This window comes from Drosophila subobscura, chromosome J (genome assembly GCF_008121235.1).
Source record: "Drosophila subobscura isolate 14011-0131.10 chromosome J, UCBerk_Dsub_1.0, whole genome shotgun sequence".
Lineage (NCBI taxonomy): Eukaryota > Metazoa > Arthropoda > Insecta > Diptera > Drosophilidae > Drosophila > Drosophila subobscura.
In genome coordinates this window covers 815,926-839,981 of record NC_048532.1, presented here as the reverse complement: position 1 = coordinate 839,981, position 24,056 = coordinate 815,926, and the positions used below count along the sequence as shown (strand labels likewise).

At 43.3% G+C, this 24,056-nt stretch overlaps 6 protein-coding genes across 8 annotated transcripts; 4 read left to right on the top strand and 2 right to left on the bottom strand.

The window, feature by feature from the left end:
- The first annotated feature begins 1,806 nt into the window (after positions 1-1,806).
- Positions 1,807-3,808, top strand: LOC117894384 (peroxisomal biogenesis factor 3). The gene is made up of 2 exons (XM_034801390.1): positions 1,807-1,983; positions 2,122-3,808. Exon 2 carries the CDS (start codon positions 2,235-2,237, stop codon positions 3,393-3,395), a length of 1,161 nt encoding a protein of 386 aa, XP_034657281.1. The 5' UTR covers positions 1,807-1,983; positions 2,122-2,234; the 3' UTR covers positions 3,396-3,808.
- Positions 3,809-4,531: 723 nt separating this feature from the next.
- LOC117893533 (glycoprotein 3-alpha-L-fucosyltransferase A) lies at positions 4,532-9,927 on the top strand. Of its 3 annotated transcripts, none has more exons than XM_034800176.1 (5): positions 4,532-4,702; positions 7,721-7,918; positions 7,989-8,744; positions 8,828-9,011; positions 9,106-9,927. In XM_034800176.1, exons 2-5 carry the CDS (start codon positions 7,833-7,835, stop codon positions 9,619-9,621), a joined length of 1,542 nt encoding a protein of 513 aa, XP_034656067.1. In that variant the 5' UTR covers positions 4,532-4,702; positions 7,721-7,832; the 3' UTR covers positions 9,622-9,927. The 3 variants fall into 3 exon arrangements, with proteins under 3 accessions (XP_034656067.1, XP_034656066.1, XP_034656065.1); XM_034800175.1 differs by lacking the exon at positions 4,532-4,702 and adding an exon at positions 7,276-7,447; XM_034800174.1 differs by lacking the exon at positions 4,532-4,702 and adding an exon at positions 7,276-7,623.
- A 910-nt stretch (positions 9,928-10,837) lies between these two features.
- LOC117893531 (probable DNA mismatch repair protein Msh6) lies at positions 10,838-15,022 on the bottom strand. The gene is made up of 5 exons (XM_034800173.1): positions 13,960-15,022; positions 13,568-13,897; positions 11,892-13,499; positions 11,344-11,829; positions 10,838-11,285 (listed from the first exon to the last, which is right to left on the bottom strand). Exons 1-5 carry the CDS (start codon positions 14,953-14,955, stop codon positions 11,142-11,144), a joined length of 3,564 nt encoding a protein of 1,187 aa, XP_034656064.1. The 5' UTR covers positions 14,956-15,022; the 3' UTR covers positions 10,838-11,141.
- A 2,976-nt stretch (positions 15,023-17,998) lies between these two features.
- LOC117893679 (U4/U6 small nuclear ribonucleoprotein Prp31) lies at positions 17,999-19,797 on the top strand. The gene is made up of 3 exons (XM_034800368.1): positions 17,999-18,174; positions 18,231-19,292; positions 19,352-19,797. The coding sequence occupies exons 1-3, from the start codon at positions 18,076-18,078 to the stop codon at positions 19,685-19,687; spliced, it is 1,497 nt and encodes a 498-aa protein (XP_034656259.1). The 5' UTR covers positions 17,999-18,075; the 3' UTR covers positions 19,688-19,797.
- LOC117893680 (endoplasmic reticulum-Golgi intermediate compartment protein 3) lies at positions 19,707-22,018 on the bottom strand. Its single transcript, XM_034800369.1, has 5 exons — positions 21,849-22,018; positions 21,428-21,779; positions 21,021-21,358; positions 19,999-20,203; positions 19,707-19,942 (listed from the first exon to the last, which is right to left on the bottom strand). Exons 1-5 carry the CDS (start codon positions 21,943-21,945, stop codon positions 19,807-19,809), a joined length of 1,128 nt encoding a protein of 375 aa, XP_034656260.1. The 5' UTR covers positions 21,946-22,018; the 3' UTR covers positions 19,707-19,806.
- Positions 20,364-21,000, top strand: LOC117893681 (reactive oxygen species modulator 1). The gene is made up of 2 exons (XM_034800370.1): positions 20,364-20,652; positions 20,756-21,000. The coding sequence occupies exons 1-2, from the start codon at positions 20,522-20,524 to the stop codon at positions 20,862-20,864; spliced, it is 240 nt and encodes a 79-aa protein (XP_034656261.1). The 5' UTR covers positions 20,364-20,521; the 3' UTR covers positions 20,865-21,000.
- Positions 22,019-24,056: the final 2,038 nt, after the last annotated feature.

The following is a 24,056-nucleotide window of genomic DNA, read 5'->3' as shown; positions in this document are numbered from 1 at the left end:
CTATTAAAAATTAAATTATGAAACAATTATTATGTTTATTTTCCTTCACATTGCCTTCAAATGGTTAATCAGCACACTCCATTGTCGTTGCCCTCACACTTACAGCGAGAGCTCTTTCACTCGCACCTTCTGCCTATTTTTGCCGACGAGACCTCCTTATATAGTTTCTTTATGGCCAAGGCTCGACCTAGGGTCATAACTTAATCGAGGTGGCTACTCTGCTTGTGCTATCCAGATTAATGCCAAAGAGGGACACGATCGCAGACAACAGGTTGGATGGCAGGTCATTTCTACATTGAAACTGTCACTTTCAAACTGTTACCCTCTAACTGTCTTTTTCAGGTCCGCAGGCCAATCTGGTGAAGAGTAACATTCGGCACTCCTTCAAGCTCCTTCGCTGGGAGTAATCAATCTTATGTGGATGGATCGCGCCTCTGCCTATCTCAATGGCACTGGTTGGATTGTTTGAGTTGGAGTGGTTGGATTTACATCGCAACAGCGGCGAGAAGGCCTTGCCGGAGGATCCACAGGCCAGAAGACCTTGGCCAAAAGTCACTGCCGGTGAAACGAAAGCGATTGCCCCAAAACACTTAGGAAACAACGGTATTCTCTGGAAACTCTTAATCACTTTAATTTTCAAGGTTCCCACTTGCTGCTCCTGCCAGGTGTATGGATAGCGGAGATCGGAGCCCCTTGTTTCCGGCACTCTCCTCCATCCAAGCTGGGCAACTTAGAGCCAGAAAATGTCGCACCCAATGGTGGTAGCCACCATTAATGAGGAGGATTTGGACTCTGCCGACGATAGCGAAGAGGATCAGCTGCGCTATCCCACCCTGCATCAGCAGCAGCAATATCCTATAAGAAGATCAGGACGTTTATTTGGCACCATTGAAGCGATGTCATTTACTTACTTGTGATGCACATTGTCAGCTTGTGCCTTTGGCCATGCTTTGGTCCTGCATTTTGGACGTCAATGAACAAGGAATTTAATCTTTCCCGCTTCCAGATGATCACTTACTAACCAATGTCAACTGGTTTCACCATTATTACAGCCTCCATTCGATGCCAATCTACAAGAGGAAAAATTGTTTACTTAAAAAGGCGGAGAAATTAGCCACCAGCTGTTGCAAACGAACCGTCATCCTTATGACGAACTACCCGAACTTAGGGAATCCTTTATGGTCTTCTCCACACCGATTTCTTTAAAGAATTAATTTGTATTTCGTTATTGGAGCAGGGGGGGCAGCAGCTATCCGATAAACCATTGATCTCTATTTTGAATTGGGGGCATGGCTCAAACGCTTCCGAGTGACTGCTCAAATTTAACCAGCTGAACGCCCGCCATTTAAATAGTTAAACACTTTGTCCAAATTGGAAAAATAATACTGCTTGTAAATGTTTATTGTAGCCACCCATCCCAACTGCTTACTAATAAATTCGAATGGACACGATATCATTCAGCTAAACTGAGTTAAAAATCCTTAAGTTTCATTAATTTCTTAGTTTTCACTTAAACACCCATTGGTCAACAGAAGGTTAATCGTTCTCAGTCATCGACATATTCACTTGATTTTAATATTCTGGTTAATATTGCCATCCAACTAAGACTCTCAGCCGTGGAACTACAATTTTCTACGATTGTACAATACATTCGCCACAAGATTAGCCTACTTTTTATAACGTCTTTTATTGGATTGTTTACAAAAATAACGATATAACTGAAAATTGATGGACTCACCTCGTTGTGCTAATACACCGTGTAGTTACCAATACAAAATAACGCATACAATTTTCTCGCTAAAGTGAATCGTTCATCAACACTACAAACAAAGCAGCAAACGCTCACTTTAACATCAACAAATATATTTACGAACATTCCAAAAAAAAAATCCGTGCAAATGCACCAACAACAAAACTTACAATCGAATCGATAAAAAGCGTGCAAGAGCCAGCAAGCAAGCCACAGCGATCTAGCAGAATTTTGTAAGTATTCCGGCTAATCTAATCTATGCGTCTAACCAAGGCACCACGGCAACGCCGTCGTCAGGGCTTAGCTAACTCACACAAATGAACTTTGTACATTAAAAATGTATTCAATTTGAACTCTCTTTTGGACTGCAGCCGTCGGACGAGAAAGTGGCACGAGCAGTTGGCGCTTTTCACACGCACAAGCCAGGTCGGAGGAGACGCAATTGAACAGAACGTTTAAAAAGGGTACCTTTTCAATCACAAACATGCTGTCACGCCTGCAGGACTTCTTGTCACGCCACCGAAGGAAGTTTATCGTGACGGGAGTACTGGTGGGTGGCGCCTACTATGCGGCCCGGTACGCCCAACGCAAGCTGGTGGAGATGCACGAGAAGCAGGCGCGTGAGATGTTCGAGCGGACGAGGCGAACGAATCACTTCGAGTCGACGGAAAAGACTTGCAACCAAGTGATTTTGGGCATGGGCGAAGAGATGTGTGATGCTGTGCTGAGAGAGTGCAGCACGGACGAGTTGCTCCAGCAGCTTCGCCAGAATCCGAAAAACAAAGTGGAACTGTGGGAAGAGATGAAGGTCGTGGCGTTCACCCGTCTGGCCACGTTTGTCTACGCCTCGTCTATGTTGGTGATTGCCCTCAGAGTGCAGATGAATCTCTTAGGTGGCTACATTTACCGTGACATCACGTTAGAGCAGACTCGAATCACCGATGAGATTAAGCAGCAATATCTCTCGCTTATCCGACACTTCATTACAGAAGACGGTATTAGAGATCTCACTCGGTATATACGGACTCAGGTGATCGCAGTGGTGAAGTCGTCTATGCCCCTCTCACGTCAGCTCTCCCTCAACGACCTGGAGCAACTGTTTTGGTCTCTACAAATGGCCATCAATGCGGACACTCGTCGAGATCCCAACTCCAAGATGACGAAGTACTTGCTGCCCTCTCAGAGTTCAAGCTTCTCGCCGTTGCTCCAGCAGATGTACAACGAGACTCTAGACCTCCTGGAGAGCGAAGATGCCATAGGCGTGTGTTCGCATAATGTGACTCGAGGCTTTGTGCTGGCCTGCGATGTCATTGCTGAGTCCCTTGGCGAGACCCTGCAGCATCTGCCCCCAGCAGAAGTGCAGAAGCAACCGGAGCCCCAGCAGCCCTTGAAGTGCAACCAGAGCAACAGCTGTGGCTCCCTTCCCAGCACCGAGGCGGTCGATAATAACAACATGCTCAACATCAACACGGTTCTGATGGCCATGGCCAAGCTGATACCAATAATCAGTGGGATCACTTCAAGAGGCTATGACAGCGCGTCGCGGACTACAAACTTGCCCACCCAGTTGCTCTCCTTTTACTTGCTGGCGGAGAAGTCGAAGACGTTGGGGGCCAATGTCTACGAGACTTTCAGTTCTGCCTAAGCTACGACGGTACCGCATATGGACACTCACACATAAACATACATGTGCATGTACCTATATATGTATAGCTCTGTTCTGAGCAGGGTCTTAATATAATTTTAGCACTACATATGATTTGAGTGTAGTAAGGTAGTATGCACATGCATACATGCATTCACACATTGAAATACTACTGATTAATTTTAGCATGATAATTACCTACAGAAACCTGTTTGTAAAGGCATTGTCCCAAATTCCGTGTTAAGTCTAACTCTCTCTTAAGCATATTTAATCAGAACCTTGTATGTAAGGTAGCAATAAGAAGTTCGCGCATTTTGGAATCCTTTGGTAAAGTTGACCGGCAAACGGGGGACCTACAAAGCGAGCAACTGGAAGGCCTTTTATAATAAACGGAAACTGTAATACTGTATACATATGTATGTATGTATGTACAACAATAAAAGCGTAAATGAGATCTTAAGGGATCTTTAGAAATTCAAAGAAAAGCAAAATTTGAAAATACCTCAGTTAGAGAGAAAGTATAGTTATTGCCGGTACGAACGACATATGTACATATGTATGTACATATGTCTGGACGATGACATGCAATGACTGCACCATCAAGTGGCCCATGCGACACCAAGCCAAAGCCTGTTACGCGCGGAACCCAGCAGAACGCAGCCCTATGTAGATATAACATTTCTAATGCACCACCAGAAAAGAAAACCGCCCTGGGAATGTTGATAAGAAAAAATGTGCCCCGGACAGCTGTGAGGCGGTAACGGAGCCTGCGCAGAGTATTCATACGAAAACTTAGTAAAAGAATAAACTTTGAAAGCATCTTTTAGGCGCAGTTCCTAAGCACTATGTGATAAATAAACAGAATAATATTTCGCACAACTAGATGTTTCAACAGCTGCATGCAAACTGTATGCGAAAACAATGACTCTTTCGCTCTTACTCTCTCTCTCTCTCTCCGGGTGCCAGCTGTCTAGTCAAAAGCAAAGGTAGCTCAGCCGATGACGATGCCAGCACCGCAGCTATACTTTGGGTGGGCAGCGCAGTTGCAAAAGTTACGTGAAAAGGCAAGGACAATCTCTGCGCCTCATAGACATTTACATATGTACATACATATGTATGTATGCACGGACAATCTCGTATGTGTTGAAAATATATAACAAAACCCTGGAACAATTTAAGCTCCATTTGGAAAGTGCAAATATGACAAAGAATGAAAAATGTGTTCGAATTAGCAAAGCCTTCGGAAGAAGAAGAGTTTGAGGCAGCAGCACTGGCGATACGAGGAACAACAACTTTGATTCAATTGTGTAAGTGCAACTGCCAACTGGGTTCCAAGAAAGACACACGACACTCAGACCTGACGCACACATACATATGTACGTACATATGTATGTACAATGTACATTTGGAGAGCGGGACAGACATAACGCACAGGGCAGACAGACAGACGGCGTGCGTAAAGCGTGGCGTGGCCTGGTCGAGCAGGGTGAAAACACGGACGGATGGCCGAATAGGCATGACACCCCCCTCCCATACAGTGCGGCTTCTATTCATGTGACTCGAATAAGTATAAATAAAAACATTTTATTACTACATACATACATACATATGTACATACATAAAGAAAACGAAAAAAAAGTGGGGCTCGTCAGAGGTCCTCCAATCTAGAACCTCCTTCAAAAAGGACCGCAGGTTTGGCCCAAGCTTAACTCGACTAAGAGGTTTTGTTGGGGCAAAACGTGTGGAGTGGGTGAACAATGAACATTTCCCAGGAAACGTCTATGGGCTATGATATCCATGGACAACAATGCATGCAAGTCAAGTGTTGGGCATGGCCTCCACCCATGCTCACAGTCTTTTCTTCTCTAGGCATATTGACACACTGAAGTCATAGATTAAGTGCCTTTACAGTAGGCACTTCTCCCATATCCTACTAGATAAGGGAGGAGGACGAGCTAAAAGAGCGTGTTGGCATGAGATGTGATGTACATAGATGTAGATGACAGATGAAGAAAAAATGTAAAATTTGAAAAAAACCTCTAAGTAACTTTTCAGGGGGCTTTAAAATACTCTTGTGTGATATCCCAGCCATCTGGCTGCAAATTTTGGTGGTTCTTGCTTCTGATATCCAGGCGCTCATCAGGACGGACGGACAACAGACTCGGCTTTTGATGCTGATCATGAATATATTCTTTGTGGGGTGGGAAACATTTCCATCTGTGCGTTACATACATACATACGTCCACATTCGTGCACAAACACAATATACCCTATTTACTTTTCGAGTACCGTGTATAAAAAACCGTTTGGGCAAAGACCGTTTTTCCTTAATGGATGATTTTGGGGATAGGTATTTAAGGGTTTTTTTTCGAACTCAATGTGTAGGCGTATGTACACATCCATATGTATTAGACTCGTGTATGTACATGTGTAAAAGCCAGCAGAAAGAATGTCCGATCCCATCGAGTTTGATCTGCATAAATATCCGATCCGAGGCGAAATTTTTAAATACACTTGCAACAGTGCGATATTACAGAAATCTGGATGCAAAACCTGTTTACGCTCTCTCTCTTATGGTCTCCGAGTTCTAGGCGCTCATCAGGACGCCCACACGGACAGACAGACGACACGGCTATTGATGCTGATCAAGAATATACATATGTACATACATATATACTTTGTGGGGTCGGAAACGCTTCCTTCGAGTACCGGGTGTAAAAAAGGCAATCGTTGCAGTTGTATATGTTGATTTTTAAAATAGGTCTTCATTTAGGTAATAGTAATTAATACTTTCTTTCTAATGCTAGACAACTGAATTGAACGGAAAGAGAAGAAGTCTATGCTGAATTTGGACTCCTTGTAAAGAATGCAAAATCCACAGTCAATCCCATCAGTTTATAGCCGTTTATATGTACATATGTACATACACATGGACATACATACATGTGTACATATGTATTTACATATGTACATATTTACATATCTATATGCGATATATTTTCCCGTGGCTCGTGTTTTATTGGAGTCCTACTTTTCCAACAAGAATGACTGAATGTACTTACATTTTTCATGCAAACTGTGTTGCAACCCATTCCCCTGCATCTCCTTTACCGTGCGGCTACTCTGCTTGCCTGTCAAAAACGTCAAAATGTGCGATAGTGAGGACCCAAATGAAGTAGCAGTTGTGTTGTGGCTGTGGGGCAAATGTTCGGAATGGGGAAGTCGACTTGAGTGCAGTGCCAACCCCAATACATCGCCCCTATTTTATTTGCATAGCTACCAAAGTAGCGCACCGTCTAACCCGGAACCTCAATCCTTACATGATGTTGCAACCACAAGCAGAAGAACACACACCACGCCACACCACCATAGAGCAAGAGGTAAATAGAGCCATAAATGATATGCGATAGACGGATGGACACTTGGTGGTGCTGCCTGGGATAAGACCCTGCTAGTGCCCACCACAAATAAAGTAGAATATGTCCCGGTCCTTCTCTTTCCACACCCGTAATTAGGCGCCCTTTACGAACAAACTCAAAAAAGCTTCTGTAAGTAGCCTGATTTAACTTCATTCATTGCAGTACACTGCCTCCCGGCATCCCAGCTTCCCTGAATCGACACATTCAACCACCACTGCTGGTTCCGCCTCTTCTTTCGTTTTTATTACGTATACGCCCCGCTGCTCGATGTGGCACAACCCTCGAGACAAGACAACTCGAATGAGTGGAATACAAACGATAAGTAAATAGATATAGTTTTTAAAGAATTCAGTTTAATTTAGTTTAAAGAATTCCGAATACTTATTGATTGAGTGTGCCACACTATTAGGCGCTCCAGACACGGCAGGCTATGCCACGCGAAATGGAACTAATGGCGGCCATCTAATGGATTCGATGGGCTTCGCTTTGGTGAGAGATCGTATCAGTAACAGCTCACCGGCCACACGACTCTAACTATAAAAAAAATAAATCTACATCCCCTGGAGAATTGCGTATGCATACGAGTATCGCAATATTATAATAAATAGATTACACAGGCCAGTTTATGAACGCGTGAGTACTTGTACCGTCACACGGTCGCTGGGTCGAAACAGTTCTCATTGTCGATTTCGGGAACAGTTTTCAGTGCGCGTCTAAGCAAGAAGCATGGACTCTGTGTAGAGAGTAATGGAGTATAACCAGAGCCAGAACTAGAGCAGAGTTAAACGAGTCCGAGATAATTATCATGAGTAATTAGTAGAACAATGTTGTTGTGGTTTGGGGACGAGGGCTGGGTAAAGAGTCAAAGAGTGTTTACTTGAATATTTGCTTTACCTTTTTGCACAGCGGAATGACAAACGCCAGCTGAATGTGGAAGACGCAACTGACGTCAGATCATCGGAATCGAACCTGCAGTCCAAGCCGAATCAAAGGATTAGAGTAGCGTACACAATTCACCATGCGACGACCAAAAATTTCGTTGAAAAAGTATTTTTATTTCACACTGATCTGTGCTCTGCTGCTCATATATGGTTTCAATCTCAAGTGAGTAATGAATACGTGATGATACCATTTTGTCATTATCTAAGCGTAATTTAAAAAACCTATCCTTCAGGGAATATGAAATATGGAAGACCCGCAGTCCCCGAACAATACAGACAACTACGCAGCAACATCGGCAAAAGTCCCAACAATTTCCAGCGACGGAAGTGGACTGTTCCGAGGAGCTCAGCAAAAGTCCTGAAACATCTAGCTCTAATCCAGCACCTTTAATCGCCACTTCGGCCTCACCAGCAGCGCCAGCTCAAGCTCCATCAGTGGACGGTCAACAGACGGAGGCTGTCGAGGATGAGGAAATCGACGCCGACCGACATCTGGAGCCAGAGTCGGTGCCGGTACCTGCTAAGCCCTGGTTCTTCCGCAATGGTGAATACTATCCCAGCCCAGCCAAGACCTACGGCAATCGGCGAGAACGCAAGCGATATGCTCCCAAGCTGCTGCCGCATCAGGATTCGCACAACGACCGAATTGTCAATCAGCTCATGTACGTGCCACACAATTATGAGGAAATCAAGGCTAGCGGCAAGCTGAAAACTATCCTCCTTTACAACGGCCTGGGTCCGTGGAACGTGAAGAAGGGGCGCGAAGTCTTCCTGAACGCCAAGTGTCCGGTGGACACATGCGAATTAACTGCCAACCGAGACATGGCCAGCACGGCCGATATGATCCTCTACAAAGATCACTACATTCCAACGGCAATACGACGCCCCAGCAATGCCAAGCAGGTCAGCATGCTCTACTATCTCGAGTGTCCCTATCACACTCAGAATGTTAAGGCACCTGATGCTATCAACTGGACGGCCACCTACAGGTGACTCCTTGACTCCCCACAGTTCTTGTTCAATCAGATAAGCACATACTTTAACACTTTTTTGCTTCTCCTTGTATGCACAGACGCGACAGCACCATAGTTGCGCCCTATGAGAAGTGGCAGTACTACGATACCAAATTGCAGCAGCAGGAGCAGGACCACAACTATGCCGTGAACAAAACCAAGAAGGTGGCCTGGTTCGTGTCCAATTGTGGCGCCAGGAATGGCCGACTCCGGTATGCCCACGAGCTGCAAAAACACATCGAGGTAGAGATGGCATTGGATTGGATCTGGAGAAGATACTTACTAACATACTTTTGCCGGCTAACTGATCCAATAACTTTTTCCATTGTCCCAACAGGTTGATATATATGGTGCCTGCGGAAACTTCAAGTGCTCGCGTAGCACGGCAGACAAATGCTTCGAGATACTTGACAACGATTATAAGTTCTACCTGGCCTTCGAAAACTCCAACTGCAAGGACTACATCACGGAGAAATTCTTTGTCAATGCCCTTAACCGACGGGTGCTGCCCATTGTGATGGGTGCCCGGCCGGAGGACTATGAGGTGAGCGCCCCGCGTCGCTCTTACATACACGTGGATGAGTTCGCCTCTCCCAAGGAGTTGGCCGAATACCTGCGTATTCTTGATGGAGACGACGAACTCTACAACTCGTACTTCAAATGGAAGGGCACGGGTGAGTTCATTAACACGTACTACTGGTGCCGGGTTTGCGCCACGCTCCACAACGAGGAGCAGCTCCGTAAGCCTCGCTGGTACAGCGACCTAAACGATTGGTGGCGTGGCGCAGGCGTTTGCACCAACGGCTCATGGAGGAACTTCAAGGCGCGCAAGGATGTGATCATCGACGATTGAGTGCTTGAGTCGGTCCAGATAGTGGGCGTTGGTATTTAGATTTCAGTGTTTGAAGTTATCACTATTCACCATCCTCCACCACTATTCACTGTCATTATGCGCTATACATGTGTAAAGAATTGCTTACTTTTTATGGGAGGTTCAAGTGAATGTTTTTTCACTAGCTAGCCGTAAGTTAACGAGAGCTCAAAACTAGCACTAGACTTGCATGAGGAAATCAAAAAGCAGAGAAGCAGAGCAGTGTATTCCAACTAGCCCATAGACTAAAAGATCTCCCGGCAGTTTGATGTAACATATACAATACAACAAATACATACATAAGGGAATCTAGAAACTTAGATTAGTTATATGTGGATATACCATTAATGCGTACATAGGTTATATATTGTATAGTTGTTTAAACTAAAAGCAAGTCCAATGTAGAGCATAACGAGAGGAAAGACGAAAGACAAATTGATGCAAATATAAGCGTGTTAAAAATAATTGTATTCCGTAGAGCAACATACATATACATATGTATGTACATACATTAGTATGTATTTACTAGCTTAACTGCAACGGGGATGAGCCATCCGATAAATATGTATGTAGCTTTGTAAGTGAATAGACTTTTTGTAAGCACTTTTGGCAAGCAAACAACTGATGGATGGCCATAAAATATTTTTCGTGTAAATGTATATGTTTAATGAGTTGTAAGCTAATATGTGTTTTAGATATTACCAAGATTGGCTCTTGGTTGGACCGTTAGTAGCACTCGGCGCGCTTACTTAGCCTGTTAGCTAACCAATTAACTATTTTAGGACCGATTCGCACAAGCAAGTCCTTCGCCAAAAGCCATTTCTGAATTAGTCCAAAAGCAAGCACCATTCCTACTTTTCACACACAATCAATTTACATCTTGTATGTGTGTGAGTGTGTGTACATATGTATATGATGTCTGTCAGATTAACGAGCAAGCTATGTTTTTTCTTAGACTTAGTGTTTATGTTTGTTGTATGTCATTTAATTTATAAGAACTATGAGTAATATCATCTGTCTGTGTGTATTTTGATTGTGAACTTATTAATTTTTAATTTTTACTGTGATACAAGAATTAATAATAAATGTAAAAAATAACGACGCTTGTGAACTTTAATTTCAACTGAAATTCAAAGAACAAAAAATAGGATCAATTTTAAGTAAGAAATAACGTGGAACGGAGATTGTAAACAACTGATGGTAGGACAAAGTATAATGTTTAATCCAGTCTCCTACTCAAATGAAAAACATTAATCTTAATTAACCTAAGTACAATTATGAACATGTTTCAGACGAAAGAAATATCTCATGGATTACAGAATGAACAAAAATTAAACGTATTCCTCAACGGCATTTTGGGGAAAAGCCGAACAGGCATTGGGAAAATATTCGAAAATTAATAATAAAAATACAAAAATAAAATTACCAATTCTGACAATGTTCAACAAAATTAGTACAAACAAATTAAAGCTCAGAATGTATCCGCTTGATCCTAATTTTACTTAGACATGACACATTTTCAACTGCTGCAATAAGTCCTTTAACGTATTTAGTTTCTGCTGCTTGAAGTCCTTTTCACCCGTGGAAGCTACGATCTTTGCTGTAATCTTGCGTTGCAGGGCAATGGCCTCCACTTTCTTGGAGAGCTGCAAATGACAAATTTGTTCAGATAAATTTTCATTTGAGAACACAAACATCACCCACCTCAAAGGCCCGCTTTATAATGGCCTGGGGCATGCCAGCCAATTTAGCCGCATTGAAGCCATACGACTTGGGACAAGCACCAGCCGTGTACTTGTAGAGGAACGTAACCGTTTCCTGAGTGGGGTCTGTGGTACCCTCATTTTCCACCATGCAGGCCATGTGACCGAGGGTGATCCTACGGTCGTTGTGAAAGTAATCGATTAGATTATGGTAGTGCGTGGAGAAGAGGGTGCGACACTTGAGGTTCGCAAGGAAATTGACCACAGAAGCGGCAATGGCTGTTCCGTCGTAAGTGGCTGTACCCCTGCCCAACTCGTCGAGTAGCACCAGCGAATGGCATGTGGCATGTTTCAGTATAAGAGAAGTCTCATTTAGCTCCACCAGGAACGTACTATGCCCTGCCAAAATATCGTCTTGGGCGCCTAGCCTCGTGAAAACTCGATCCACCAAGGAAAGTCGGCAGCTGGCTGCTGGTACGTGAGCTCCCTGAAATCACAATAGATTATAGTTACATTTTTCTCATATCCGAAAGATGGAGAGACACTCACAATCTGTGCCATGATCACCAGCAGTCCCAGTTCGCGCATCAAGGTACTCTTGCCACCCATATTGGGCCCAGTCAACAGGGATAGGGGGGCTTTCGATTTGGTACCCAATTCCAGTCCATTGGGAATGTAGGTGGAGGCATTCACACAGGGATGATAGCCCTCCTCCAGTTCGATGAACGGCTGATCTACTCCAGAGACCAGCTCTGGTACACAGATGACAGTCTGTTGCCTGGCATACTCCGCCAGGGAGCCCAACACATCCAGGTTGGCGACACAGTCGATGCACTGCTTCCACAGTTCATAATGATAGGAGAACTTCTCGAAGAGCCGGCGGGCCAGGTCCTGCAGCACTACGTTCTTGGCCTCTTCTGCCTGCTGCATGTCCTTGAGGAGGACCTTGGTCTCTGCCGTTGTGTAACGACGCGACGGCTTTTTACCTTTAGCCTGACCTTCCAGGGAATACGATTTATTGGCCTTGTGGGCATGCGATTCGGGAACATCCAATTGGTACCGTTTTTTATCGGAACCAAAGTAGGTAACACGGCATCCAAAATGACGCTCCTGCTCCACGAGGTAGGTCTTTAGGCGTTTCTCAATCTCCTCAATGCGATCCATGACCAAATCATATTCTGCATCCATTCCGGGTTGAGGCGCGATTACTCCCGTCTTGGCAGCTGCATCATGGTCAAAGGCAGTGGAAAAGTACCGCAGCTCCTCGCACAGATCGGGAAATACTCCTCCTGAGGGAGCCAACTGTGTAATTCTCTTGAGCAGTGGAGATTCACAGTGCGGGAACATCAGAGGTAGCTTGGTCAGGGAATTGAATCCCTTGAGAACCGCCATAAAGCCCACTAGCTTCTGTTTGTTGTAAATCTTCTCCTCGAAGAGAATAGCCCGTGAGTCAGGGTGAGCCATCTGTTTGACTTGCTTGTTGCCGAACAGATGAATTTGCGCTAAATTGCGCTCGAAGTCCGGCATGGGAGCCAGCATTGCCCGCATCTCCTGCAGCTCACTAGGCAGCCGCAACAGCTCTCCGATGGAAGCCTGTCTCTCTTTTATCACTTCTACATCGCAGCTGGGGGCACAGAGCCAGTGGTGCAGCAGCCGCTTTCCGAACTTGGTGCAGCAATGATCCAGGGTGGACTGCAGGGTATGTTCTTCGCCGATGATCCTCAAGTTTGAAAGTGTTGTCGAATCGAGAACCATGTGCAAGCGTCTCAGGGTAGAGGCCACTGCTGGCTTTGCCTCCGCCAGCTGATCGGGCGGCACATAGAGCTGGTAGCGAGCCATAGGAAGTACTTTCGGCTCCAGCAAACACTTTTTTATGAAAAATATGCACTGACCCAGAGCCTTCAATGCCAGCTTGTAGCTGTTGGCGGGCGTAAGACCCAAGTGATCCAAATCGGACTGCATAGTGCGGAGAACCAAAGGCCAGTTGTCATTTGATCCATTTCCGGCATAGTATCGCTCAGCCAACAGCTTTAGTGTCTTCTCAGCGCTGCAGACATGAGCACCATTGCTAGGCAGCTGTTCCCTAAGTATTCCTCCAAGAACGGTGCGTACGACTTGCTGGGTGCGCAAGCTGAGGCTGCATCTCTCATTGAGAAGCTAAAACGGTAGGAAGGTTTTGACAGATGATAGACTGGCAAGATGATGGACGTATGTGCATGACTTACGAGGACAGGCATATGATGGGAGAGCAGCGTAAGTAATCGAGAGCAGTTCTTATCGTCTTCGAACTCGCCCAGGTGAAAGTCCCCAATGCTTGTATCTATAAAGCAAATGCCATAGTTGCTAAACGTGCCCTCGTCTTGCTCCACTACGGCCAACATGTAGTTGGGCTGATGATTGGGACCGATTTTACACTGCGACCCGAAAACCTGAGTTCCCCGATTTGTGATTTGGCAGATCTCACGTGCCACGACCTTCTCGAACTTGGTGGCCTTTATGTGCTTGCATCTTTCTGTCACCATGTCGGGAGTTTCCGTTTGCTCCACTCGAGCCACCTACGGAAGACGGATGATTATATAAAATGGATTTGATTACAAAAATCAGGAAAGATGCTTACTTTGTATCCCCTGTCTACCAGGATGGTGGACATTTTGTCAAAGGATATTTCCGGGAAACCAGAGTGAGCAAACTCGCCACGCATATAGGTAAATCCCAGCTCGTGTACACCCACATCGGCATCACCATGGTACAGCTCATAGAATTTTCCCACTTTAAAGAACAGGACGCAGTCAAAGTTGTTTGACTTCAGAACCCACCACTGCCGCACGCCTGGCGTCAGGGAGTTCAGAAACTTTTCGGGAACATACAGAGTGCTCTTGTCGTAGTCCGGATGGTCTGGACGCCTGCCCTCCTTGTCCTTAATTTTGTCCGACTGCAAGAACTCGAGTTTCTGATGAGGCCACACCACAGGCTCATCAAGGTTGGAGGAAGTGGTCACTATATCATCGTAGGCCGCGTCCTGTTTCACATTGCTCTGAATGTTTTTTAGCTTCTCCTGGAAAGTGGAGCCTTCAGCCAGTTCAACCTTTTGTCCCACAGGCTCATTGTTGTTATTATTATAGTTTTTGTCTTTCTTGCAGCCTTTGCTGGTCGTGAGATCGTCTTCCAAGTCTTTGTTTTCTATAAATTCATCAACCTCATCGTCTCCGCTCTCACTTTCTTCACTGGCAGCATCCTCCTTTTCGTCCGGCTCATAGTCAGACTCGTCGCCGGAAAAGTCGTCTTCGGATTTGGTCTCCTCCATCTCATCTTCGCTCTCCGACTCGGGTTGAATGATGCGTTTTCTTTTGCGCCGACCACCCAGCTCTTCCTCATCAGACGCAGCTGAAACAGGCAGCTTCCTCTTTGCCGAAGGCTTGGTCTCATTCTCCAATTCCAAGTTCTTGCCGTTCTTGAGATTCTCCTTTTCATAGGCTGTCCTGGCAGAGTGCGTTAGCTCCGCTTTTAAGGTGGGGACAACATTTTTTTTGTCAACGGCTGGTGACTTGGTGAAATAGTTAAACAACGTGTTTGTGGGAGTTCCGCCCACGCTCGTGTTCAGTTTTTTAGACATTTCAACATAAATTCCTGACAAAACTGCCTCGCTGACGCCAAAAATATGCGCCAAAATCTGCGTGGGGCTACCAGATGGACAAACAAATGTGATACAGCTGAGAGACAGGCGCTGCCACTGTATGAAAAACACAGCTTACTGGCAATATTGGGTTTTGTCGGCAATGGTATCAGTGCTGCCAACACTTCGGGTCATAAAACAGTAGAACTAGAATAAAAACTAACATAAAAAAGCTAGACAATCTTGATGAGAAACAACGATAAAGTTTTAAAACGTTATTTTTTAATTGATTTCGTCAAACATATCGTCTTCTGCAGCTGAACTGAAGTAAGTCCGATTGTCCTATTTGTAAGTTGTAAGTTGTTGTAAGTCCTATCTTCAGGGACCTCACAGTTGTGACCGAAATTATCTTCCCGGCGTAGTGTGTAAATGCAACATGAAACAGATGCATATGCAACAAACGGTATTTTGTTCGTTTTTGCAAAAGCAGATGACCAAGACCTAATTATGTTTGGTTGTCTTGGAGTGTGCGCGCAAGTCGCCTCAATGCATTAACACTACATTTAAAATCTGGCAAATTAGAATTACTTAGTTCCAGAGGTATTTGTAATTTCCGAAAAATTCTAAGTTCTAAGAGCAAAATTTGTTTTGCTTAGAAAATTCGAAATAAACTAATTAAAATAGTTTCGCCAGGCATATTTTAACCAAAAAATGTTGACTTATAAATATTTCATTATTTTAGCTTAACAATATAAAGAATTTCACTCAATTCATAAAAAGATATTTGAAGTTTGTTTCACTTCTTAAACTAAAATTTGGTAATTTGTAATTTGACCTTTAGTCATCATCTGACACTTATTTGAATAAGCGTATCAAGCGTTAAGAGACCACGAATAAATCGGGGAAAGCCAGTTTTAGTTTTACTTCTACCGAATTAGCAAAACTGCTTAGTCAATTCAAAATTTCTTCCAGGACCACACATTTTCATTTTTCACAGCCGTCAATATATTAAAATGGTCGGTTTCAGTTTCTGAAAATTTCTCATTCGTGCGCCCATATTTTGGTCGACAGAAAATGTTGCCGCAAGAATTTTGCAGTTGAGCCGATTAAATACTAGAATCCCTCATAGAGAGATACAAATAACCTATCTTATGTCGACAGAAACAAGAAACACGGAAAGAAACAAGCGAAACAAGCTCAAGTGGGCTAAAAATTAACATTATTTAAGGCCTAGTACTCAGATCGAAAAACACGTTTGCTAGCAAACTGTGCAATATATTTTGCTTGCAGCAGAGTGTGACCAGAGGTGAAAACCGCATTCCGTACGTTTACACCTCACAGGCAGCTGTGTTGTTTTGTTTACCTTTTGGAAAATGTATGAAAATTGAATAAAAGGTTAATAAAACAATGAATGCAAAATGGATCCACACAGGAGATTGCTTTTAGTGGGATTATCATCTAATATCATCCCTGATTTTTCTAGCGGCCCCTTTGTTCGATCTGAGTACTAGGCTTCTATCAAAACAAGCGCAATAGGGCTAGAAAATAACGTTAAAATCTAACGATTTAGAACTTATTAATTCAGACGAACGAAAAATGATTATTTGGATATATAATTTTTTAATCTTCTACTCGGTACTCATTTTATCAATTTATAATGAGAGAAAACACTGGTTTATTTCACTTCTGTCCCGCCGGAACGGACTTATCCTATAATACTATGCTTTCTACATGCATTGTTGTCTTCCATGCTCCATATCATCTCTGAAATAACACACATCCTCCTGCTTTGATACAAAATTTACATACTGGGCACAGAACGAAATATGGAAAATTGCGTCGCGTATGGCACTTTCTGTCGCAAGAAAGTTTACCGCATCTAAGTACTGGGTTCAATGTTTGAATTCAGCTGGGAAATGGAACTTTACTGTAAATTACTACCGGTTTCATTTCCACTCACGTAACGTTTATATTTTATTTATTTTAGTTTGGTTGACCTTTTTAATTTGATCCTTTTTTGTTAGCAATCCAATAAAAATAAGTCATGTAAACTAGCCAATCTTGTGGAAATTGATTGATGAATTGCATTAAAATATATTTTTAGCGATGAGAATCCTAACAAGCTAGTAGTATTAAATAAAATAGCAATATCGAGGAAAATGATTTAAAATTTACGGTATACTTTGAAAATTAAAGGGTATATTTTCGAGGGTCTGACAGTATATTTTATCGATAATTCCGCGGTCAAACAGCTGGTATGAGCCGCAGAAAATAAAAACACTTGACCGTTTAGTAGCAGGAGAGGATTTCCCTGACCTTTCAGTAGCAGGAGAGGATTTCCCTGACAAGAAAGACCCAACCTCGAACTAGGGTTGTCAAATATTTTAAAAATTTCATATCAATGATATATTTTTTTTTTAATATAAAAATGATATTAAATATATCACTGATATACTTTGATATTTTTTTGCTTGAATGTATTTGCTGAAATTCGATTCCGCGATGCAGAAATACATAGTTGCCATATAGAAATCAGACCCTTGCATATGTTTATAGCATCTTTTATTCTTATTTCAGTCTGACAATTGTTTATAACATTACCATAGTTCGTCTTACATATACATATAATACTCTCCTAACTTTTATTCTTTTTCTTTACCTACCAAGGAAGCATCCAAAACTCTTTTTTTTAAGAATTTCAAAAACATTTCTTTCTTTTATATGCTTATCAGTCATGCGACTGCGCGTGTCACATACCACACAATTAATAGCTGGGCTGGTACTTCAGCTTATGTTGAATATTATAAAAAGTTACTGAAAATTTTGAACTCAAAAAAGAGTTGTTTGCCGAACGAACACTAGAATTAGAAATGTGTATTTGGTTTGAATAAACAAACGTAAAATATCAAAAAAGTCAACAAAAAATATCAATATATTGATATTTCGGCAAAAAAATATCACGATATAAATATATTTTTTTTTGGAAAAAATATCGATATATTGATATATTTTTGACAACCCTATGTAACAAGCGTGTGTAACAAGCGGGACTAAGTCAACAATCAACAATCTAATCTGAAAAACAATTTCACTAACTAAAGAATTTGTAAAGAAAGGAAAATGTCGCTTGCGGATGAATTACTGGCTGACCTTGAGGAGGACAACGACAATGAGCTGGACGAGGATGATACTGAAATGGGAAATGCCGAATTTGAAAACGTAAGAATAATTATAATGCCCCAAAGTAACAAGCTTGAAAGGTGTACCTCCCACAGGAATTGGCGGAAAAACTAGCTCCAAATTTGACGGACGTGGATGTCACAGTGCAGTCGGTGCGCGAGCTGTGCAAGTTACGTGACTCGATGCGTTTGCAGGATACACTCCAGCAGATCGAACATTATGCCAGTCGACAGAGGACCGCCGCCGAAATGCTGGGCAGCGTGGAGTCCGACCCGGAATACTGCCTAATTGTGGAGGCCAATGCCATTGCCGTAGATATCGACAATGAGATCTCCATCGTGCACAAGTTCACCAAGGAGAAGTATCAGAAGCGCTTCCCAGAACTAGATTCGCTGATAGTTGGCGAAATTGAGTATTTGCTTGCGGTCAAGGAGTTGGGCAATGACCTGGACCAGGTGAAAAGCAACGAGAAGCTACAGGCCATACTTACGCAGGCCACCATTATGATTGTCTCTGTGACAGCCTCCACTACGCAAGGGACCATGCTGACGCCGGCGGAAAAGGCCAAAATTGATGAAGCCTGTGAGATGGCCATTGAGCTAAATAACTTCAAGTCTAAAATTTATGAATACGTTGAGAGCCGCATGACCTTCATAGCCCCAAATCTTTCCATGATAATCGGTGCTTCCACGGCGGCCAAACTTTTAGGAATCGCTGGCGGTCTCACCAAGATCTCTAAGATGCCGGCCTGCAATGTTCAGGTCTTGGGATCACAAAGGAAAACACTTTCGGGCTTCTCACAGACACAGATGCTTCCGCATACGGGCTATGTTTATTACTCGCAGATTGTCCAGGACACGGCTCCGGATTTGCGACGTAAGGCGGCTAGGTTGGTTGCAGCTAAAGCCGTTCTGGCCGCTCGTGTGGACGCCTGTCATGAGAGCGTCCATGGCGAGATTGGATTGCGGTTCAAAGAGGACATTGAAAAGAAGCTTGACAAGCTGCAGGAGCCACCGCCAGTGAAGTTTATCAAGCCGCTCCCCAAGCCCATTGAGGGAAGCAAGAAAAAGCGCGGAGGAAAACGCGTGCGCAAGATGAAAGAGCGGTATGCCCTGACTGAGTTCCGGAAGCAGGCGAACCGCATGAATTTTGGTGATGTAGGCGGACTCCGAGATTCGTTTAGAATTGATGTAATCTTTTTTTTTTTGTATTCCAGATCGAAGAGGATGCCTACCAGGGCGATTTGGGCTACTCCCGTGGCACAATTGGAAAGACCGGAACTGGCCGTATCCGCTTGCCCCAGGTGGATGAGAAGACTAAGGTGCGCATCAGCAAGACTCTGCACAAAAACCTGCAGAAACAGCAGGTATACGGCGGCAACACAACGGTGAAGCGCCAAATCTCTGGCACGGCCTCTAGTGTAGCCTTTACGCCACTGCAGGGTCTGGAGATTGTGAATCCGCAGGCGGCGGAACGATCACAAACGGAAGCCAACGCAAAATACTTTTCCAATACCTCCGGGTTTCTCTCTGTTGGAAATCGAACAACTTAAAATAATGGTCCTTTTTGTCTATACTATCAAATGAAGCACTTTTATTAATATATTTGTCTGGCTTAAAATGAGATAGGCGTTGTAAAGCTGCAATAAAGCTGTAAAGGAGATTCTAGTTGTTAGCTCAGTTTTCCCACGTCCAACTTGCGTTGTATTGCTTCCCAGGAATTGTTCAGCAGCACAGCCAAAATGCCGGCCACCGTGAAGACACCGCCAATAATGGAGCAACAGTTTGTGGCAAAATGGCCAAAGGAGCTGGTATAATAAATTCCGCAAATTATTTTTTGATCAGGGCTATGATGTTAACTAACCTGTGCTTTTGTGCATATTTGACCATTAACGGCGATAGTTCGTAGCTAAAGAATATGCCCGGCATTCCCCTTTCGCGATCTGTAAGATCTTTGCGATATCGCGTGACGGAGAATTGATTTGTGTAAATTGGCTGGCCATCTCTCTGGCGCATATATAGTGTAGGTACGATTTTTAAGTAATAATTGAACATTTCGCTCTTGGTTTCTGGAAAAAATTAAATTAATAAATGTTATATCGCTTGTACGATATTTCAGTGGCAGCTATTAAACAACGTGGCAACCCTTGCCCCATTTGACAGCTCACACACAATGACACACATCCATATGTATATATTCACATCCACATTCACTTCACAGTCGCTTCGTTCGTTCACAAAGCCTAACTAATAATATAAAATACAACGAAAATATACTGACTGTTGATCAATTCAACGAGCTTTTACAACACGAACCGAAGAAGCGACTCTCGCGACTTTGGTTTCCTCGCCAACAACACATCTACGGACAATAAAAAGAGAACGGTATGCCGTTGCCTTCGAGCTCCTTCTCCCAGCAGGGACCCACATGCTTTGATAAGATGAAGACTGGCTTTATCATTGGCTTCTGCGTCGGCATGGCCAGTGGAGCATTATTCGGGGGCTTCTCGGCCCTCAGGTGAGTTGGCTTTAGAACAATACACTCTGGAAAATGACGCAAGCTCAGATACTTTGTTATGTAATTATGCCGGCTAACTAACGACTGAAACTCGCTTTTGTAGATACGGACTGCGTGGACGCGAGCTTATCAACAATGTGGGAAAGGTGATGATACAGGGCGGTGGAACTTTTGGCACCTTCATGGCCATTGGTACAGGAATTCGCTGCTGATCGCACATAGCAGCCTCTAGAGATACCTTTCTGCTGGCATTTTTGGCGAAGTTTTAGACTATACACACTTAAACTAATAATTATTCAAGCATTGTTTAAATTACGCTAAGTTATTTCAATAGAGACTTTAAATGAACCCTCCCGATGTGTACACACCTGCAACGTCCACACGCAGACCGTCCAGGGGATGCGTCTTGGCAAACTCTATCTTCTCCCCAAAGGACAAATGGTTGATTGTGTGGGAGAGCTTAACATTGCTAAACTGGAAGTCATGTATGTGGAACTGGCGTATGGAGAAGCTCTTGCCGGGAGCAAAATGGAAGCTTCCCGCCATTCGATTCACCTCAAGGTGTCCCTGTATGCGACAACCCTCTTTGAAGGCGTCCTCATCGGTGCGTTTGTACTTTCCCTTGCACTGCTCGATCTTGTCTACTTGGACGTTCCACTTGCGCAGGCGGTAGGCATCCAGAACTTCCTCGCACGTGTTGCAACAACTGGGAAATCATGTATAATCGTTTTTAGGTGCTTTCCCAGCAATACTTTTTTATGGTTTATTAGCTTACTGCGTGGCGTTATGCTCGGCCCCGTAGCAGCTGCCGCATGTGACATTCTTGTTCGGCGGCGAGACGGCCACAATTTCCTTGATGGGCGTCTCCTTGAGTGGCTCACCCTTCAGGTCGAGCCTATGCTTGAATATATCGTGGTCCACCCGTAAGTGTGTGTCGCCAGACGAGTCCATCGCGTCCAGTGATATATAGTTGCAGGCCAAGTTGTGAAGTGTGATATCCAAATTTATGCGCAGCTTGTGGCCTCTTGTGGTGTCCACAAACAGCTCCTCGTTCAGTGCGGGCTGCATGTAGTTTAGAAACTCGAGGAAGATCAGCAGGCTTATAATGCTGGTACTCATGATAGTTACTGATAAATATAATACCGGTTGGTTGTGTTGTATTTTCGTATATAAGCTTATGTTTAACAAACACTCACCAGCGGCGCCACCCACTGTGCGCACACTGAAATCGTCCAAAGTGCGGGGGTAGGCGTCTAGGCGACGCAAGACGTCAGCAAACTTCATTTTGGGCATAAAAACGAATTATAAATGGATTTAAAACGTAAACATTTTACATGATTTTGTAGCAGTGACGTGTTTGCAGTGTTGCCACACGGATATAAAAAATAGAAATATATTGTTAGCTAAGAAAAAGCGCTAGAGTAGTGAAACGATATTTATTTTAGCTTAAAGCGAAGTACTTTTTTTTTTTTTTGGTATTTAATCGCTGACGCGATATTGGATGGTCGCACGACGATGAGTCCGCATTGACCAGGTACTTCAGTTCGATGATGGGGCTGTCGATATTTTCTTGACTATCGATGGTTGTTAGTGAGACCGTGCATGGTGTTGCATTGGTAATTCTTATAATTTAAACAATATGATGCTTAGTTTAAAGTGTGGTCGTGTGTAAGAGTTTAACAAAATATATAGTAGTGAAATGAATTGATGTGTATGTGTTGGTGTAGGTGTGTAGGTCAACAGAAGGTTGCCTCAGAAAGTAGGAGCAACAGAAGGTTGCTCCTCAAGGTGACTTCCGTTGGCACCGAGTTAACCCGACCTGAATAAAATTCAGTGTGTTTCGATTCACAACTCCAAATTAGCCTCATTAATAAATTTGGCCAATTCTCTCAAAAAGAGGCTCCTTTGTGAGCAATAACTCCTTAAGATCTTTAAAGCGATGAAAAATTTTATATTTTTTCCTGATAATAGCATGTCGTTGGCAGGAGAAGATTTCATGTTCCGCATTGTCGAGAACTTTGCAAACTTCGCAAATGTTGGTGTTTCTGGCTTTGATTTTGTAAAAAAAACGTTATCATAGGTTCGATTAATTAACAGTCTATTTATGACCTTTATGTTTTTTGCACTCCAGTCGAGAGCCCAGTGCCATGGTTTGACTGGAATTTCATTGTAGATTGACGCAAAATAAATTCCTTTTGTTTTTGATATTTCCTTGTATTCATTGTTCCAATCCGTCTGAACTTTTATTTTAACTTTTCTTATTACTTCATCGAATGTTAGGGGTAAATTAAATAGTTTGCCTACATTAGTGGCTGATTTGGCTAGTATATCAGTCTTTTCATTGATGGCAATGTTCTTGTGACCGGGTATCCAGTGCACAATAAAGTTGCTCGTGAAGGAATTGTCCATGTTGAGGTGGATTTCGTCTGTTAAGTATGAATTTGATTCATTTCTCTTCAGAGCCTTTAAGGCGCCTTGACTATCGCAGAGAATTACAGTTTTACTGTATCTTTTTATATTAGATATCTTAACTGCCGTTAATATACCTACAAGCTCTGCAAACACAGATGAGGAACTACTTTCAGTCCTAAACATATAGCTAAAGTTACTAGGGTAATCTAAGATACCTATACCTGTCTTATCACCATTGATGGATGCATCAGTGGAAAGAATGTTCCATCCACCTGACACCCATTCTTCAAGCTTAGCTTGATATATCGCATTGCATTCTTCGTTTGAGATGTCAGTTTTTTTTCCTGTCAAAGACTGACAGACAAATTAAGGCTTTGGAACTGTGTTTGTACTTCTTAGCTTCATTATAATTGTCGAAAAGACTACTATATTCTTGGTACACAGCTGTGTAGGCAGTCTTTGCAGTGGATTTAGTGACATCATTATACAAGGTCGGGTTTAGAGACTTTACTTTAAGTAGTTCTCTGACTGTGAGAATTTTAGCTCTGTGTTTGGGAGGTAAAATACCAGCCAGAGCAAAAATCAGATGCGTAGATGTTTTTGAGGCACACCCACGCAACGGCGAAGGCAGTCCGTCTGTGCAGTGTTAAGAGACTTGCTGTTGCTAATGTTAAGGTTCGAAAAACTAGTAATGGCATGTTCCTGCTGAGATCTGATGAAGGATTTGAAGATGTTGGATGAAACCTTGGGTTTGAGTCCCGCTTTGATGGTAGTTACAGCATGCAACAAAAGCTCACTTTTGTCTGATTTGTCCCTAATTTTTGCAATGTGCAATTTGTCTGACATGTTGGCACTAATGACCCTGCCTAGGAAGGTAATTGACTCCTTTATTGGGAAAGTGATATTATTACATGTAACTGCAATATTATCACGTCTTCCCCTACTGCAAAACATAACTGAGGATTTGCTGGGGTTGAAATTGAGGCCTAGAT

What these genes read in the sequence shown, in the direction of transcription:
- LOC117893679 (XM_034800368.1), top strand. Translation starts at nt 18,076, where the DNA reads ATGTCGCTTGCGGATGAATTACTGGCTGACCTTGAGGAGGACAACGAC. An exon ending in GAAATGCCGAATTTGAAAAC is followed by an intron (nt 18,175 to 18,230) that starts GTAAGAATAATT and finishes TACCTCCCACAG; the next exon opens with GAATTGGCGGAAAAACTAGC. An exon ending in ACCGCATGAATTTTGGTGAT is followed by an intron (nt 19,293 to 19,351) that starts GTAGGCGGACTC and finishes TTTGTATTCCAG; the next exon opens with ATCGAAGAGGATGCCTACCA.
- LOC117893533 (XM_034800176.1), top strand. Translation starts at nt 7,833, where the DNA reads ATGCGACGACCAAAAATTTCGTTGAAAAAGTATTTTTATTTCACACTG. An exon ending in ATATATGGTTTCAATCTCAA is followed by an intron (nt 7,919 to 7,988) that starts GTGAGTAATGAA and finishes CCTATCCTTCAG; the next exon opens with GGAATATGAAATATGGAAGA. An exon ending in AGCTGCAAAAACACATCGAG is followed by an intron (nt 9,012 to 9,105) that starts GTAGAGATGGCA and finishes TTGTCCCAACAG; the next exon opens with GTTGATATATATGGTGCCTG.
- LOC117893681 (XM_034800370.1), top strand. Translation starts at nt 20,522, where the DNA reads ATGCCGTTGCCTTCGAGCTCCTTCTCCCAGCAGGGACCCACATGCTTT. An exon ending in GGGGGCTTCTCGGCCCTCAG is followed by an intron (nt 20,653 to 20,755) that starts GTGAGTTGGCTT and finishes TCGCTTTTGTAG; the next exon opens with ATACGGACTGCGTGGACGCG.
- LOC117893531 (XM_034800173.1), bottom strand. Translation starts at nt 14,955, where the DNA reads ATGTCTAAAAAACTGAACACGAGCGTGGGCGGAACTCCCACAAACACG. An exon ending in TGGTAGACAGGGGATACAAA is followed by an intron (nt 13,898 to 13,959) that starts GTAAGCATCTTT and finishes CGTCTTCCGTAG; the next exon opens with GTGGCTCGAGTGGAGCAAAC. An exon ending in CCCATCATATGCCTGTCCTC is followed by an intron (nt 13,500 to 13,567) that starts GTAAGTCATGCA and finishes CTACCGTTTTAG; the next exon opens with CTTCTCAATGAGAGATGCAG.
- LOC117894384 (XM_034801390.1), top strand. Translation starts at nt 2,235, where the DNA reads ATGCTGTCACGCCTGCAGGACTTCTTGTCACGCCACCGAAGGAAGTTT.
- LOC117893680 (XM_034800369.1), bottom strand. Translation starts at nt 21,945, where the DNA reads ATGCCCAAAATGAAGTTTGCTGACGTCTTGCGTCGCCTAGACGCCTAC. An exon ending in CACAGTGGGTGGCGCCGCTG is followed by an intron (nt 21,780 to 21,848) that starts GTGAGTGTTTGT and finishes TATATTTATCAG; the next exon opens with TAACTATCATGAGTACCAGC. An exon ending in AAATATGCACAAAAGCACAG is followed by an intron (nt 19,943 to 19,998) that starts GTTAGTTAACAT and finishes TTATTATACCAG; the next exon opens with CTCCTTTGGCCATTTTGCCA.